The sequence below is a fragment of the Fundulus heteroclitus genome, chromosome 22 (assembly GCF_011125445.2).
Source record: "Fundulus heteroclitus isolate FHET01 chromosome 22, MU-UCD_Fhet_4.1, whole genome shotgun sequence".
Lineage (NCBI taxonomy): Eukaryota > Metazoa > Chordata > Actinopteri > Cyprinodontiformes > Fundulidae > Fundulus > Fundulus heteroclitus.
The window spans coordinates 9,284,995-9,298,561 of record NC_046382.1 but is presented as its reverse complement, the minus strand read 5'-3'; the positions used below and the strand labels follow the sequence as shown (position 1 = coordinate 9,298,561).

At 40.2% G+C, this 13,567-nt stretch overlaps 1 protein-coding gene across 1 annotated transcript in view; it reads right to left on the bottom strand.

Moving 5' to 3' along the window:
* The window catches only part of dntt (deoxynucleotidyltransferase, terminal), a 134,570-nt gene extending 121,633 nt beyond the window's left edge, over positions 1–12,937 (bottom strand). Inside the window, exons 1-2 of the mRNA XM_012862358.3 lie at positions 12,592–12,937; positions 4,108–4,282 (exon numbers count right to left, since the gene is read on the bottom strand). Coding sequence (XP_012717812.2) covers positions 4,108–4,282; positions 12,592–12,788 — 372 coding nt within the window. The 5' untranslated portion in view covers positions 12,789–12,937. The remainder of the gene's footprint in view (positions 1–4,107; positions 4,283–12,591) is intronic.
* Between the last annotated feature and the right edge of the window lie 630 nt (positions 12,938–13,567).

Here is a 13,567-nt window from a genome sequence, read left to right as displayed (position 1 = left end):
GCACTTAACCCCAAGTTGCCTACCGAGCTGCGTATCAGTGTATGAACGCGATTGGAGAGCGATTGGGTGAATGTGGCTCTAGTGTAACGTGCTTTGAGTGGTCAGTATGACTGGAAAAGCGCTAAATAAGTTCAGTCTATTTACCATTCAGTGATGAAGTCAAGCCTGGTATGGGGCCAGGGACGTTCAGGAACAGGAAGAGGCTGAAGGTCCCCTGCAGAAGGTTGGGAGGTGGACTTGGCTTGGGCATAAACGTCACAGGCCAAAACAAACTCACGGATGTCTCAGCTGCACCAGTATCCAGGAGAACCTGAGAAATACTTGTGTCCCAGCTGAATAACTACCCAAGGTCTACCAGGCCTGGTCGTTTCCTGAACGCGAAGGGCACTGAGGACGACAATGTTTGGCTGACCGACATTAGGAGCAAAGACCCTCCCATTCCTCTTTGGATAACCTCCCTAACTCTAGTACCCTGTCTTCCATAAAAACCAATGTGCTAGGCCACATGAATGGGTACAGCGCTCAAGATTCAAACCTACGAAACTATCAGGTCACAACGAGGAGTTTTTTTGTAGCTCAATTTATATTTCTTGTTTATGGGTGGATAAGGAGGAAAGGCCTGGAGAGAAACTGCAGCCCCAAACTTTTCCCTTGGACTGTTTTGTCAGTTAATGTGTTTAGGCCGAATCCAGACTTTATCAAAGAGGAGTGACCAAAGAAATGACCAAATCATATGTAGGCAATATATATTTTGAACTTTTGGGTGGTAAAATAATGAAACAAAATGTGATAAGTCCTTCTGCCTTTTTTTTCAAATACTATTTTCATTTTCAGTCAGTTTACTGACTTTTTCACTGATTTCGTTTGACTGTGTAATAACATTTTTAAGGGTCAAACATAAAAAATAAAAACCTTATGCCAAATCCCATCCAACCTTACTTGATGGAAATAAGAGGTAATAAAATTTTAGCTTTCTTATCTGCCCATAAAAGCATTAAAATATGCAAATGATAGTAATTGTTTTGGAAATTCTAACATCATGAAATATAATTTCTGTCTTGCAAAAAGACCAGGAGAAAATATAGTGGATGGTAAACAATGAAATAATCAATGTTGCTAATTTGCAAATGTCATGATCTACAAATATTTTTTTTACCATTGATTCAGTAAAAAAAAAAAAAAATGATAAAATTACTAGAAGAAGTCCAAGCAGTGAATTTAGTTCAAAATAGTTGGGTGACAAACAATGGATGTGAACTAATTCATTGAACTACATTTGAACTGGTTAATTCTAGTGGTGAATGGAAACAATGGTCCTCCTTACTGTCTACTCAGACTGTCAAACTAGCAAAACTTGAGTGTTTTCTCCTCTCCAAACAGTGGACAGCTTTATTTTTATTTTTTTGCCTGGACCCATATGGTACCGGGCTCCCATAATGCCATTCATGGAGGAAAACTGTGTGCATCTGTGAGATTATATATGCGTCTCTGTTAGTGGGCTGCTATGGGCCCTGACATCCAGTTGAAGGGTTCATTTGACACTCCCACGCAACATCAAGGATGTTTTTTTGGAGGGTTTTTTTGCTATCAGCGAAGAGAAAGTCAGTTATATGAGCAGAGAAAACTGGAGTAAGGCATGTCTGTTCTTTTAAAGAGCACTCTGTCAGTGGATGACATTATATATTTGTAACGAGCAAACAAATTAAATAAAAAGATACAGAAAGTGTAAAGGGCATTAACCTTCCGGGATTTTTTTCTATGCATTTCTAAATGATTAATTTTATATTTTTATATGTAAAGTCTTAAACACGTCTTAAAAATACAGCAAATTATGGTACCTAAATATAATGTTTCTGCTGGAAACATGCCTTAATGCAGAAGTTTCTAATTAAGAGTGTAAAAATGTATGTAGTAACAGACCACCATTGTTGTGAAAATATTATGAAAGATTATGTTTGGCTGTGTAACAAAGTTCCTTTCAAGAGAAATACATTCAGCGAAGCTGATAGTTTCTCACAAGATTAAGTGTTACAACAAGTTCACGCTGAGGGTAGATGTAGCAATGCTGAGAGAAGTTGCAAAAAATGTATATCCTACATGTCAGACTTGCATAAAAGTTTGGTTACAAAGTATTTCAAACAAACAAGACCAAGATAAATATAGTAGGCCAACCTGTGAAGCCCTGTGTTTAGTAACAAGTAACAAGCAGCGTTTCAGGACTAACCTCTCAGACCAGCTGTCTGACATGGAGTTGGAGGGGTGATGATGTGGGCTGGTTGGGTTCATTCAACTCATAGATTTAGCCATGAACTATGTACACAATATTGGTTATGTCAAATATAAAGGCTTTTGAGAGCCAAAGAGAAGACTTAAATTTGGTAATCAACAAAGCCGCTCCGCTCAAGATATTAGGAGCATTATGGTACACTGTGTCACTATCTGATAGGACCCCTGAGCTGTCTACAAGACTGCCTGACTTTAATTATCTAAACTAGAAGTGCATCCATGTAAGGCAGCCCACGCCCGAAGTACGAGCTAACAACAATAAAGTTAGTAAGTTAATTTTAATATAAACGTTATGTTTATTTTGGCCTTATGTTAAAAACAGGGCGAGAATTACACACTTGGGAAGAATACCTAATGCATATTAGAATCCGGTGCATCTTATGTGTGGGGAAAGACACACATAGACACGTTAATTCAAGGTGCGCCTTATAATCCGGTGCACCTTGTGTAATATGGTAGTCTGTCCTGTGTTCGTCCGTTACTGTGTGGTTTGGCTCAGTCACAAAAGGGGACAGGTCTGCAGAGACTTGTAAAGGTCAATTAAAATTTTCAATTCAATTCTATTTATATAGCGCCAATTCATGAAACATGTTATCTCAAGGCACTTTATAAAGTCAAATTCAATTATATTATACAGATTGGTCAAACATTAACCTGACTCGGCCAGATGGATTTGCTCCGCATATCCATCTGGAAACTTTCCGTTGAAGTAATTTTGGGTAGGGGCGAAAATACTGGTTAGCTGATTGGCCTATGTTGGTGATAGACGGGCCAAATAAACCAATCAGATCAACGAAGCATATGACGTACTAACAGTGACGACGAAAACACAACCACAAGCTTTTCTCAGAGCAAAAACATCTTTTCGTCTGAGAAAAGCCTCCAGAGCAGTGTTTTGCTCTTCTTTCAGTGAAGAAATACTCTGTAATTCCGATAAATCTTGCTCGATAGCCACGCTAACGCTAGTTTCATCGGCTGAAGCCGCCATGTTCTTTAGACTGAACTGTTGCGCTTCTCGTTGCGTCACACCTCAACCCGCCTCAAAGCCAACGCTGATTGGACGTTCGTTTGGTGAACGGCTCCGAGGCTAGTCAAACATTTCCTATTTAAGGGAACCAGTTGATTGCTTGAAAGTCCCGACAAGCAGCATTCACTCCTGGAGAAGCGTAGAGCTACAGGGAGAGTCGTCTGCATTGTCCATGGCTTTGCAGCAATCCCTCATACTGAGCAAGCATGAAGCGACAGTGGAAAGAAAAACTCCCCTTTAACGGGAAGGAAAATCTCCAGCAGAACCAGAACCAGGCTCAGTATGAACGGTCATCTGCCTCGACCGACTGGGGGTTACAGAAGACAGAGCAGAGACACAACAAGAGAGACAAAAAAAGCACAGAAGCACACAAGGGTCAGCAACGGGGCCACTAACGTCTCTGCAAACCCCACACATCCTGCACACAAACTATTTAAAGGTTGAGTCTCAGGTACAGAGCACTATTTGCAAACACCAGCTAGCAAAGACAGTTTCTTCCACCAGGCTGTCAATCTGATGAACACACTGGACACCTGATTGGTCAGCTATACTGTTGTGAAACTAAATAGGTAAATTGCACTTTCACAACATCCCCTTTTCCTTTCTTGACTTAAAAATACGGCAAGAAGCATACTGTTTACATTTGCATGCCTGCACGCTGCGAGCGCTGTAACCAGATTCCTTGATTGTACGCTATCATGGCCAAATAAAGATCGTTGTGGTTCAGAAAACGTCCTGGCTCATATAAACAAATGCCTACACGTTCTTATATGATATGATTGTCCCATACAAACCTGAATGAGGTGCTTGGTCTCCACAGGAACAGGTCTTCCCTCTCTCATGCTGTCAGTGAACCAGCTGACGTCCAGGACCTTTACTGCGGAAAGATCCGTCAACGAGCCACCCTTAAGCCACGCCCAGAGAGAAGACGACTGGCTGTCCTCCGACACCACATGAGTGACCGTATCACTGCCGAGGGAGAGGAACAAATTCTGTCAGCGCTCGCTGCACCGAGTTTTTACTTTTTTCACAGATTCCAGATTTAGTTTGTGAACACACTGAACACGACAATATTATGCGCAATGCCCTTTAAAGTTATAACAGCATAAAGGCTAGGTGTTCGTTGTAATGAATCGAAAAACTCTTAAAAACTGCCTCAGATCATGTGACATGTAAGCATTTAGCGTAAGAATTGTTATACTGCTATTTTCAAGTGATGTAGTGTAGCATTATGTGTTTTGCCAACCCAGCTCATAACTACCAGAATTAATAATTTAATGCCCAAATTCACGTTCAAACTGTAGAAAATTGCCTTAGTATGAACACACTGCAAAAACGGAACTAAAAATAAGTCACATTTTCTTGAACTTACTGTATTTGTCCTTGATTTGAGCAGGTAAATAAGATGATCTGCCAATGGAATGAGTATTTTGATCCCTAAAATAAGATAATTAGATAAACTGCACTTGAAATAAGATGACGAAGATGAGTTGTTCCCATTTTAAGTGCAAAAATCTTATTCCATTGGAATTCATCTTATTTACCTGCTCAAATCAAGGACAAATACAGTAATTTTAAGAAAATTTGACTTATTTTTAGTTTTGTTTTTGCAGTGCAAATATTCCTGTTGTATCACAATATTACAACAGGCACTTAATATTAAAGTCAAAGAGAGGACCAAAGTTCCTGAAATGTTTTTATGTTGTTCTGAGTTAAAATTAGTTTCTTTTTTTCAGTTTCATGTTTCTTGGTTTGTTTTGATGTGTTAAAATCTATTCCTATTTTTTTTTTAAATGCCTGTAACCCGTTCATTTAATCTTCTAGAACCAGCGATGAAAACACAAGATCGAGCTTTCTTCCTTCCTTCACACTGAGTTGACAAGGTTGGTCACAGTGACACCAATTAAGGTTCAATTATCTGTCATCAGTGTCATTTAAAGTCCAACTATCTCCACCAAACACACAAACCCCTGACGGCGTCCCTTTTGATATCGGCGTCGTCATTATCCGGATGGCCGGTATCGGTACAACTGGAAACAGCATGCTAAGTGTGGGCAGTAATTTCAGTATGATCCTCTGCATATTGCACTGGAAAGGTACCACCAGGACACCATGTGCCAACTGATTTTTCTCTGCAAATCTGCCGTAATTCTTACGGCAAATAATATAGGATTATCTTGTTTACTTTATCGGGACAACATACAATAACTGTAATTTCATTAGGAAGGGCATATCGGTGCATTCTCGCAGCTGCAATACAATGATTTGATTTAAAAGTCTCTACCCTCTGACTGGAGGATAAAACTTGTGACGCCACAAGAACACAACCCAAACAATAAAAATGATTCATTTACAGCCGTCAAAAACATTTAGCTCTGATTTGGCCCCTGGCTTCCTTAAATCGTTTAATGTTTTCTGGATATTTTCTGAAGAATTTCTGATTGAATTTAACATCAAGGGCTTATCCATCTCAGTCTCAGCAGACTGAATGAATGCATTGTGAAGCTTTTTAAATGCGTTTCGGTTCCTCTGCACCACATTCTTGCATGTGTGATCAACGCTGGGTAAACAACGATCACCATGGAGCATCAGTGGCTTCCTCCATACTCTGTCCAGTCAGACGTTATGCAACCCATGCCCTTTGCATTTCAAGAGCGACTTTATTATTTCATTTTCCTTTTTTCCTGGTCCCTGGTTCTGATATGTTTCAAGAGCCGTACCTAATCAAGGCGTTCAGCCGTGTGTAATTACCCCAAGCAAGTGCCTCCTCTTCCTTTCGTTTGGCCCCCGTGAGTAAGTGGAAATACCCGGCAGAGCTCAGGCTGCGCCCCATTGGCAAAATTGCTGGCAAAGCTAATCCTTTATCTTCTCAAACACACCGGTACACCTTTCTTTGAATGGAATAGAAATATCCTTTATTGCCCGTCTGTAGGGAAATTCAGGCGTACCAGCAGCAAAAGTGACGGGCAAGTAGAAGTATGCAGATTCACACAAAGGTGAAAATATCAAAACGGAAAGTATGAACGACAGACTGTATAGTAAAGGCAATTTTACAGTACTGGAAAAAAATATTGTCCAGTTATTAAGAATAGAATGCTCAGATTAAGGTAACTGTACAACTAAAATAAAGTTATTAATTTGTTGAAAAGGTCTTCTTGGTCTTTTGCCATACCTTTGCATCTTTGCCGGTAATATGGCAAAGATTTGTTCGGAGTTCACGAGCATGAACCTCTTTTCAGAATTAGGACTGGGGACTTGATCCTGTTGGTTTGTTCCTTTACCGTCAAGAGAGGCCAGTGAGAACAGCCAGTGAAGAACATCTCAGCACGCAGCAACATGGCGGCGAAGAGAGAAGGCTTTAATCGTTGCAGCTGTTTCTGACAGATGGGGAGAGAACAATGCGAAATCCATGGGACAGGCAAGGGTCACCTGAGTGGAGGCAGAAGCCAGTTTACAAATCCAGTAGATGGGCAAGGCTCGGAGGTCAGCGCACAGAAAAGGGGTCATTGACCAGAGATCAGAAGCTCTGTAGAAATCAGGCAAGGCAGGGGAATCCAGGGCACAGAAACATGGTGGTAACGTAAAATTCAGGCAAGAACAAGCAGGAACGCTGGCCTTCTACTAGCGAGAGCTTTCCATAATCAGGTGGAGAACTGTGGGCAGGAGAGCATTTAAATAGTGCAGAGCACAGGTGTGACGCATGAGGCTGATTGCAGCAGAGCAGGTGACCGTGGCGAGAGGCAGACAGCAAACCGGCTCTGGTCATGACTATATGCTTACTAAAATCTGACAAATTTTAAAATTACTGTTTATTGCTAATATTTTTGGAAATGGTTCTGGCTGAGCATCTTGCAGATGATTTTCAATATAGTTAGCATAGAGCTTGTTCACCTGAAATAGCTGTTCTTACCCCAGGATTCCACTAAAAGGGGTTTCCGCCACACTTTCTGCCTGGAACCCTATTCCACCGGGAGTGATTTAGACCAGAGCGTTTGCACTCACGTCACGAGAGGATTGCATTGTTGGGCAATGATAGTTTCCTTGTAGGCTTAAATAGAACCCTAAATCAGTAAAGTGGTTATTTGGCCAGTACTACCCACATCTCACGTGCCTGCGCTTTATCTAATGTCTGGATGCGTGGAGTCATAGAAAATGGAGGGATTTTCTACCTCAAAGATAAGTGTCTCCATGGGTTCAAGTATGAAGGGAGCTCCGCTGGTGGCTTGATGCTGAAGAGTCTCTAATGAGACTTTGCTGGGGTGGACCTGGCCTCAACTTTCAATAAGATCGATCTTCATATTATAATTGATAGGTCAAGATACTAGTTGGTTGTATTTAGGTTTCTATTTGTCTGAACCCTCCTTTTCTGCTGCTTCTTCCAAGTTTAGGTCTTCCTCCACTTCTTCCCACAGCTTGCCATAGGATCCCTGATTTGGAACCCATTATATTTCCTTCCTCTTTACATTATGTTCAGAGACACCTATCATTATTGCTATGCAGATGATATTATGTTATATCTCTTTTAGGCCCCATGACCATTGTGAGTAACAAATGTTGGTATGGATACTTAGACTCTATTAGAGGGTAGAAAGTGGAGAACTTTTATCAGTAACAAACAGAAAACTGAAATGTTTACTCTGTATCCACTAGATTTGTACCTCCGTAATAAACCTTGTGATCTGCTGGTGAATATTCTCAGTCATCCAGGTCATGGTCATTCCAAAAAAAAGTAAAAAACAAAGCAACTGGACTTGTTATCCGTAGTTGAAGACGTTTTGCTTCAAATGCAACCATTGTATTTGCATGTTATCTATGCCATTACAAGGCCTTTGTTTGGACAGTAGTATAAAGCTTGGTACTCCACATTACTCCAGACTTTTTGAATTGAGAGACTTCCTGGAGAGGAAGCAAAACGTCTTCAACTAGGGATAACAAGTCCAGTTGCTTTGTTTTTTACTTTTTTCTGGAAAACCTTGTGATCTTTTTCCCCACATTTGCTAGATCTTTTGTTAGGAATCTTGGCAAAACGTGTAAATGAGCTTTTTAAATCAGATAGATAGATAGATAGATAGATAGATAGATAGATAGATAGATAGATAGATAGATAGATAGATAGATAGATAGATAGATAGATAGATAGATAGATAGATAGATAGATAGATAGATAGATAGATTTTCTAAAAGGCTTATTACCTGTTGCCTCATTTACAGTGTCTCGTTCTTCCTGTCAGACTCATAGTAAGTTCTTGAAATATTATCATTACTGAGAAAATGATATGGAAGTTCCATTGTTTTATATTATTACTTAATTTACACCCTACCATTTGCTTTAATGCCAGCCAAAGGAAATGACACACAAAAGACAAGCAGCAGTAGGAAATAGCTGGTGGGAGTCTGGATAAAGGATCTACTTAAGAGCAGCCAGGTCACAGCAGGCAGGCTGTTTGCATGGTGAAGCAGTCCACAATAGGTTGTGGTAAAAGCTGCAATCTGGACTTTATTGAAGTGACAAATCTATAACCCCTTAGATTAGAGTCTGAGGTGTCTCAAGATGGGTTTTTTTAAACATATTTTGTAAATCATCTGGATTGCTGTTCCAACTAAAGATGATTTCAATGAGCACAACTCAGATTTTCATGAATAATGTCATTACTTGAAGCAAGTCTCTTCCCGGACTACTGTTGCAACATATGCAATGACACACAGATCTACGGTTTCTTTACGTAAGGGAGTTACTGTTGCAACGACCCAGCTGTGCTAGTTCTTTTCTCCATGTCTAAGGTTATTTTTTCAGTTCTTCCACTACTATTGTTCTCAGTTTTGGGACTCCTGCTGTTATTCTGGTAAGATCCATTGCAATCAGTGGCTTACCGGAGTCCGCTAAAGAACTTCATCTTTAATGCATCAACAAAAGTTATCCCTATCAATTGTGTTTTCTTTATTTTATTTATATATCCTTTTAAAACAGCCAAAGTGATTTACAATAATAAAATAGAATTCAGTAACAGATAAAACAAATAGAAGAGATAAAAATATAAAGAAAATTTAGAAATCCGGAATAAAACGCTGCAGGGCTATTGAGTAGTAAAAGCCTTTCTGAATGGAAGGTCTTTCATTTGGATTTTAAAAAGCTGAAGGATCTATGACGCATGCAGAAACTCAATAAATCAGGAATGTAATGTATGACGCTGCCATCCTGTTATTGGTAGGTGTGACTCAAAAGGTGTTTTTTTTTAGTCCAGAAAATGTAAACAATTACCTTATTCACTTTGAAAAACAATTTAAAAAAACAGGTTTGATTTATTTATGTGTCACGCTTTCAACATTGTTAAGTTTCATGTGGCGCTAAATGCCCTTTAGAGAATCCCCATGGAGAATAAATTCAATTCAATTCAATTCAATTCAATTTTATTTATATAGCGCCAAATCATGAAACATGTCATCTCAAGGCACTTTACAAAGTCAAGTTCAATCATATTATACAGATTGGGTCAGATTATACAGATTGGTCAAAAATTTCCTATATAAGGAAACCAGTTGATTGCATCAAAGTCCCGACAAGCAGCATTCACTCCTGGGGAACCGTAGAGCCACAGGAAGAGTCATCTGCATTGTACATGGCTTTGCTGCAATCCCTCATACTGAGCAAGCATGAAGCGGCAGTGGGAAGAAAAACCACCCATTAACGGGAAAAAATAAATAAATATTCATTCGTCGCTTCGCAATAGTGGGGAAACTTTGTTATTGTTTTTTTATTGTTCTGTTCTATTACAACTGTTGGCTATAAGAAAAAGTAATGGTGCCAAAACAGCATGTGTGAACATTTGGGTTACTCCCATTTCTGCAACAGCTCATCAGTCAACCAGGAAAAACATGTCGATATTTGGACCGATGTTCATGCGCATCGGACCTGAAACGCAGATCAGTCAGGAGACGTGTGCGTGTGTGTTTTCCTGTGTGTGTTTCGGCTGTCTGTGCGGCGAGTGCATTTCACAGCAGCGTGTCAGACCATATGCTCGGGCCTGTCTGACTATAACTTGTGCAAGACCAGGCATTGTGGGGGGGGGGGGGGGGGCTGCTATGAAACTGCAGCTGATATCAGTTTGGTGAGCTTGCAGGATTAATGTCAGTTTGAGGCAGGCATGCTCCACTTCCTGTCGGTGGTTTCAAACAATTGTATCAAGCCAAGTGTAACCGTAGGAGCGCTCAAGCTGTGTTTCTGGGAATGCTGCCATGGCCAGGCTGGCGTACGGCTGGCAGGAACATTGAGAAACATGTTCAAGCAATCTCTTTCTTCACACATGCACTTTTCACAGTGCCGTGTACACGTATGGACCCTTTTTAATCGAGCCTACTTTCATTCATCCCCACCACTTACTATATATCTTTGAAAACACCCTTCCCGTAAATGAAAGCGAAGCAGCGCGGAAGCTAAAATCTGAAGTGTCAGCTTTTACAAGACTGAACGACCGAGTCGATATTTAAAAGCGGGGCGGTTGCCTCCAGAGCGTCAGCCAGACTGAAGAGAAAGTGACTCTGAAATGTGGCTGATGTCAAGCAGAGGATTTCTGCTGTGCTCACAGTCTGTGGTTTAAAAAGACACTTTCATTCGGAGACAGAAGAAACGAACAGGGCATGCTGCTTCCATAATTACCACACAATGGAGGATTCATCACTCCACGGAGCAGGCACACAAAGCCTTTGTTCATAAGTGTGACTTGGCATAAAAAAGTGTTACCAAAGTCATTAAAAAAAGTTTAGGGTTTTTTTTGTGTGCTTTGTTACCTCTCTGGTGCTGTTTTCTTACTGCCAGCAATCTGCAGATGGCTGAATCAATGTCTTCTCTTTCTTTAAGCGTTTTTTTAGCGTTGGAACAATGAGTCTTTGGCTCAGAGAGGAATGCAGTATAGAGGCGATGAAGATACATCAAAGTTTTAACCAGATACCCTTTCAAACCAGCTACAGTTTTTTTCTTGTCATATTATTCTTATCATTTGAATTCCTTTTAATGAGACGCCAAAAGAAAGTCTCACAGTGATCAGAGTTTTTTTCCCCGGCTGCATGGTCCACGGGTTTAACAAGGAGCAGTGTCTTTTTTATGTGTCTTTTTTTTATACACACTGGGGACATGAAAAGAAAATCATCAGATTGTCATCGATCTACAGACAGGGAGGAAGGATCGAACATCACGCTTGTTCAAAATAGGGAGCCGGGGCTGCGTTTTCCTTTAGAAACTCAGACATTTGATGTAAAATGTGTTTAATGCTATAGCATCTCTATGCACCGCAAAGAAGGACCACGTAGGAGTCCATAAACACCTTTCTGTTCCCTCTCGGTTCTTCTGTTTTTAGGTAAGGCCATGATGACGAAGTTTGCTGCTGCTTTTCCTCTGCAGACAGCCAGGAAGCCAGGGAGCTCCTGATAGGATATGGTGAGCAATGTAAAAGCATAAATAGCTGCAAAACCTCACATGTAGTCCTGTAAATATTTGCAAACAGGCACTGCCAAACCCCAATGGGTCAATTTAGGACTTTATGTCAGAAAATAATTCACTTTGTCTTTGAAAAGTGTTAAAATGAATCTGCTACAGTGACAATGATTCTCCTTTTGAGTATTAAACATGTTTAATAAACTAGAATTACGCATCACCAGTTGTCCCAGAACGAAATGGTCAAATATTTTGTGCAGTGAGTCCCTAAAATATTACAGAACTCCGCATTTGTTTGAATCATTTATGAAGTCTGTGGATCAATAATGATAAAAAGCTGTAGATATCATCGTCAACATAAAAGTCAGTATTTTTATTTTAGCAGAGGAATAATTGTTGCTTTTCTCTGTTAAAAGCAATGAGATAATGGTTTTTTTTATATATAAATACCTTTATGCTGTTATAGTTTGACTCAAGGTTATCATACAGGGGGAATATCATTCAGGCATTAATCCTTTAAAATTAGATCTTTATGAGGCATCAGTGGCAGTCTGTAACTGGCTAATTAGATTTTTTTAAAAAAGACACAAAAGCAGAAGCTTGTAACAATCCGGCTCAAAGGATAATTTGGTATCTTTATAAGCTAGTCTGCCGGACTGACAGAAGGAGGCCTTTAAATCATATCTTCAAGGCTCAATAGTGGGGAAGTCCGTCAGAACTTCTTTTAGGAGCTAAAAACACGAGAAAAGTCAGCCTGCTGTCCTGGTTTGAGTTCTGCACACAGGAAAATATTTTAGGGGGCAAACAACAGCTCAGTCAGTGAACAACAAAATCAGTTTTTTTTCCCAACCTGAGAGCGTCTTCCACAATAAAGCCCTTTGACCTGGCCAGCTGGGTCAGAAAGCTTCTCCTGCTACGGCCCATTTTCCTCTCTACCAGGAATATTCTAACATCCTTAAACTTTGCCTCTTCGCGCCTGGAAACTCCAGCCTCCTCCGGCTTGGACCTCTTCTTCGGACGGGGCCCGACGACGGGAGCGTGAAGCATTGTCTTCAGAGAAGAGATCTGCACCTCTGGGAATTCCTGCTGTTGTGATCTCTCTTTTTTTTTATATTATTATTGTTGTTGCTGTGTGCAGCGTCTGTCAGGGAATCTACGCCCACTTCGGTCGTGGCACAGTTGGTTATTTATGTCTCGTTGCTCCCTGGGACGGTCGTTTCAGTTGAGACGACGCTGCCGAGAGCCAGGCAGAAAAGGGCTTCTGGCAACAGGTGTTGAGGATTTGGTGTTTACCAAAAAAAACCACCTGCCAAGATTGACTGATTATAAATACCAGAGGGGGGGAAAAAAACATGAAAACACTCAGTTGGTATGAAGCCGTTCATTTCCAGTGAAAAGCTGATCAGCAGGGAGTTGTACAGGAAACACAGCGCCATGAAAAGCTACAGTCATATTCAATACATTTGAATATTATTGAAAAGTCCATTTATTTCATGAATTCAGTTCAATACGGGAACACATTATTTGGATTAACACAGACTGATGATGTGTTAACACCTTTATTTCAGCTAATTATTAATTTTCCCACCTTCAGCTAATAAAAACACAGCATTTCTGGTCAGAATATTGCAGCAGACCAATAAAAAAAAAAAGCAACATTTTACATGCAGAAATGGGGACATAATGAAAAGTATGTATAATATCGTCTTAAAGGTTGCCATTATTTTTCAAGTGTCAATCAAAATGTACAAGACTTAGAACATAAGCATCTGAAGAAACAGCTGCAGCTGTTGACTTAATTTCATCCTAGTTTCTGAGAAATGTTA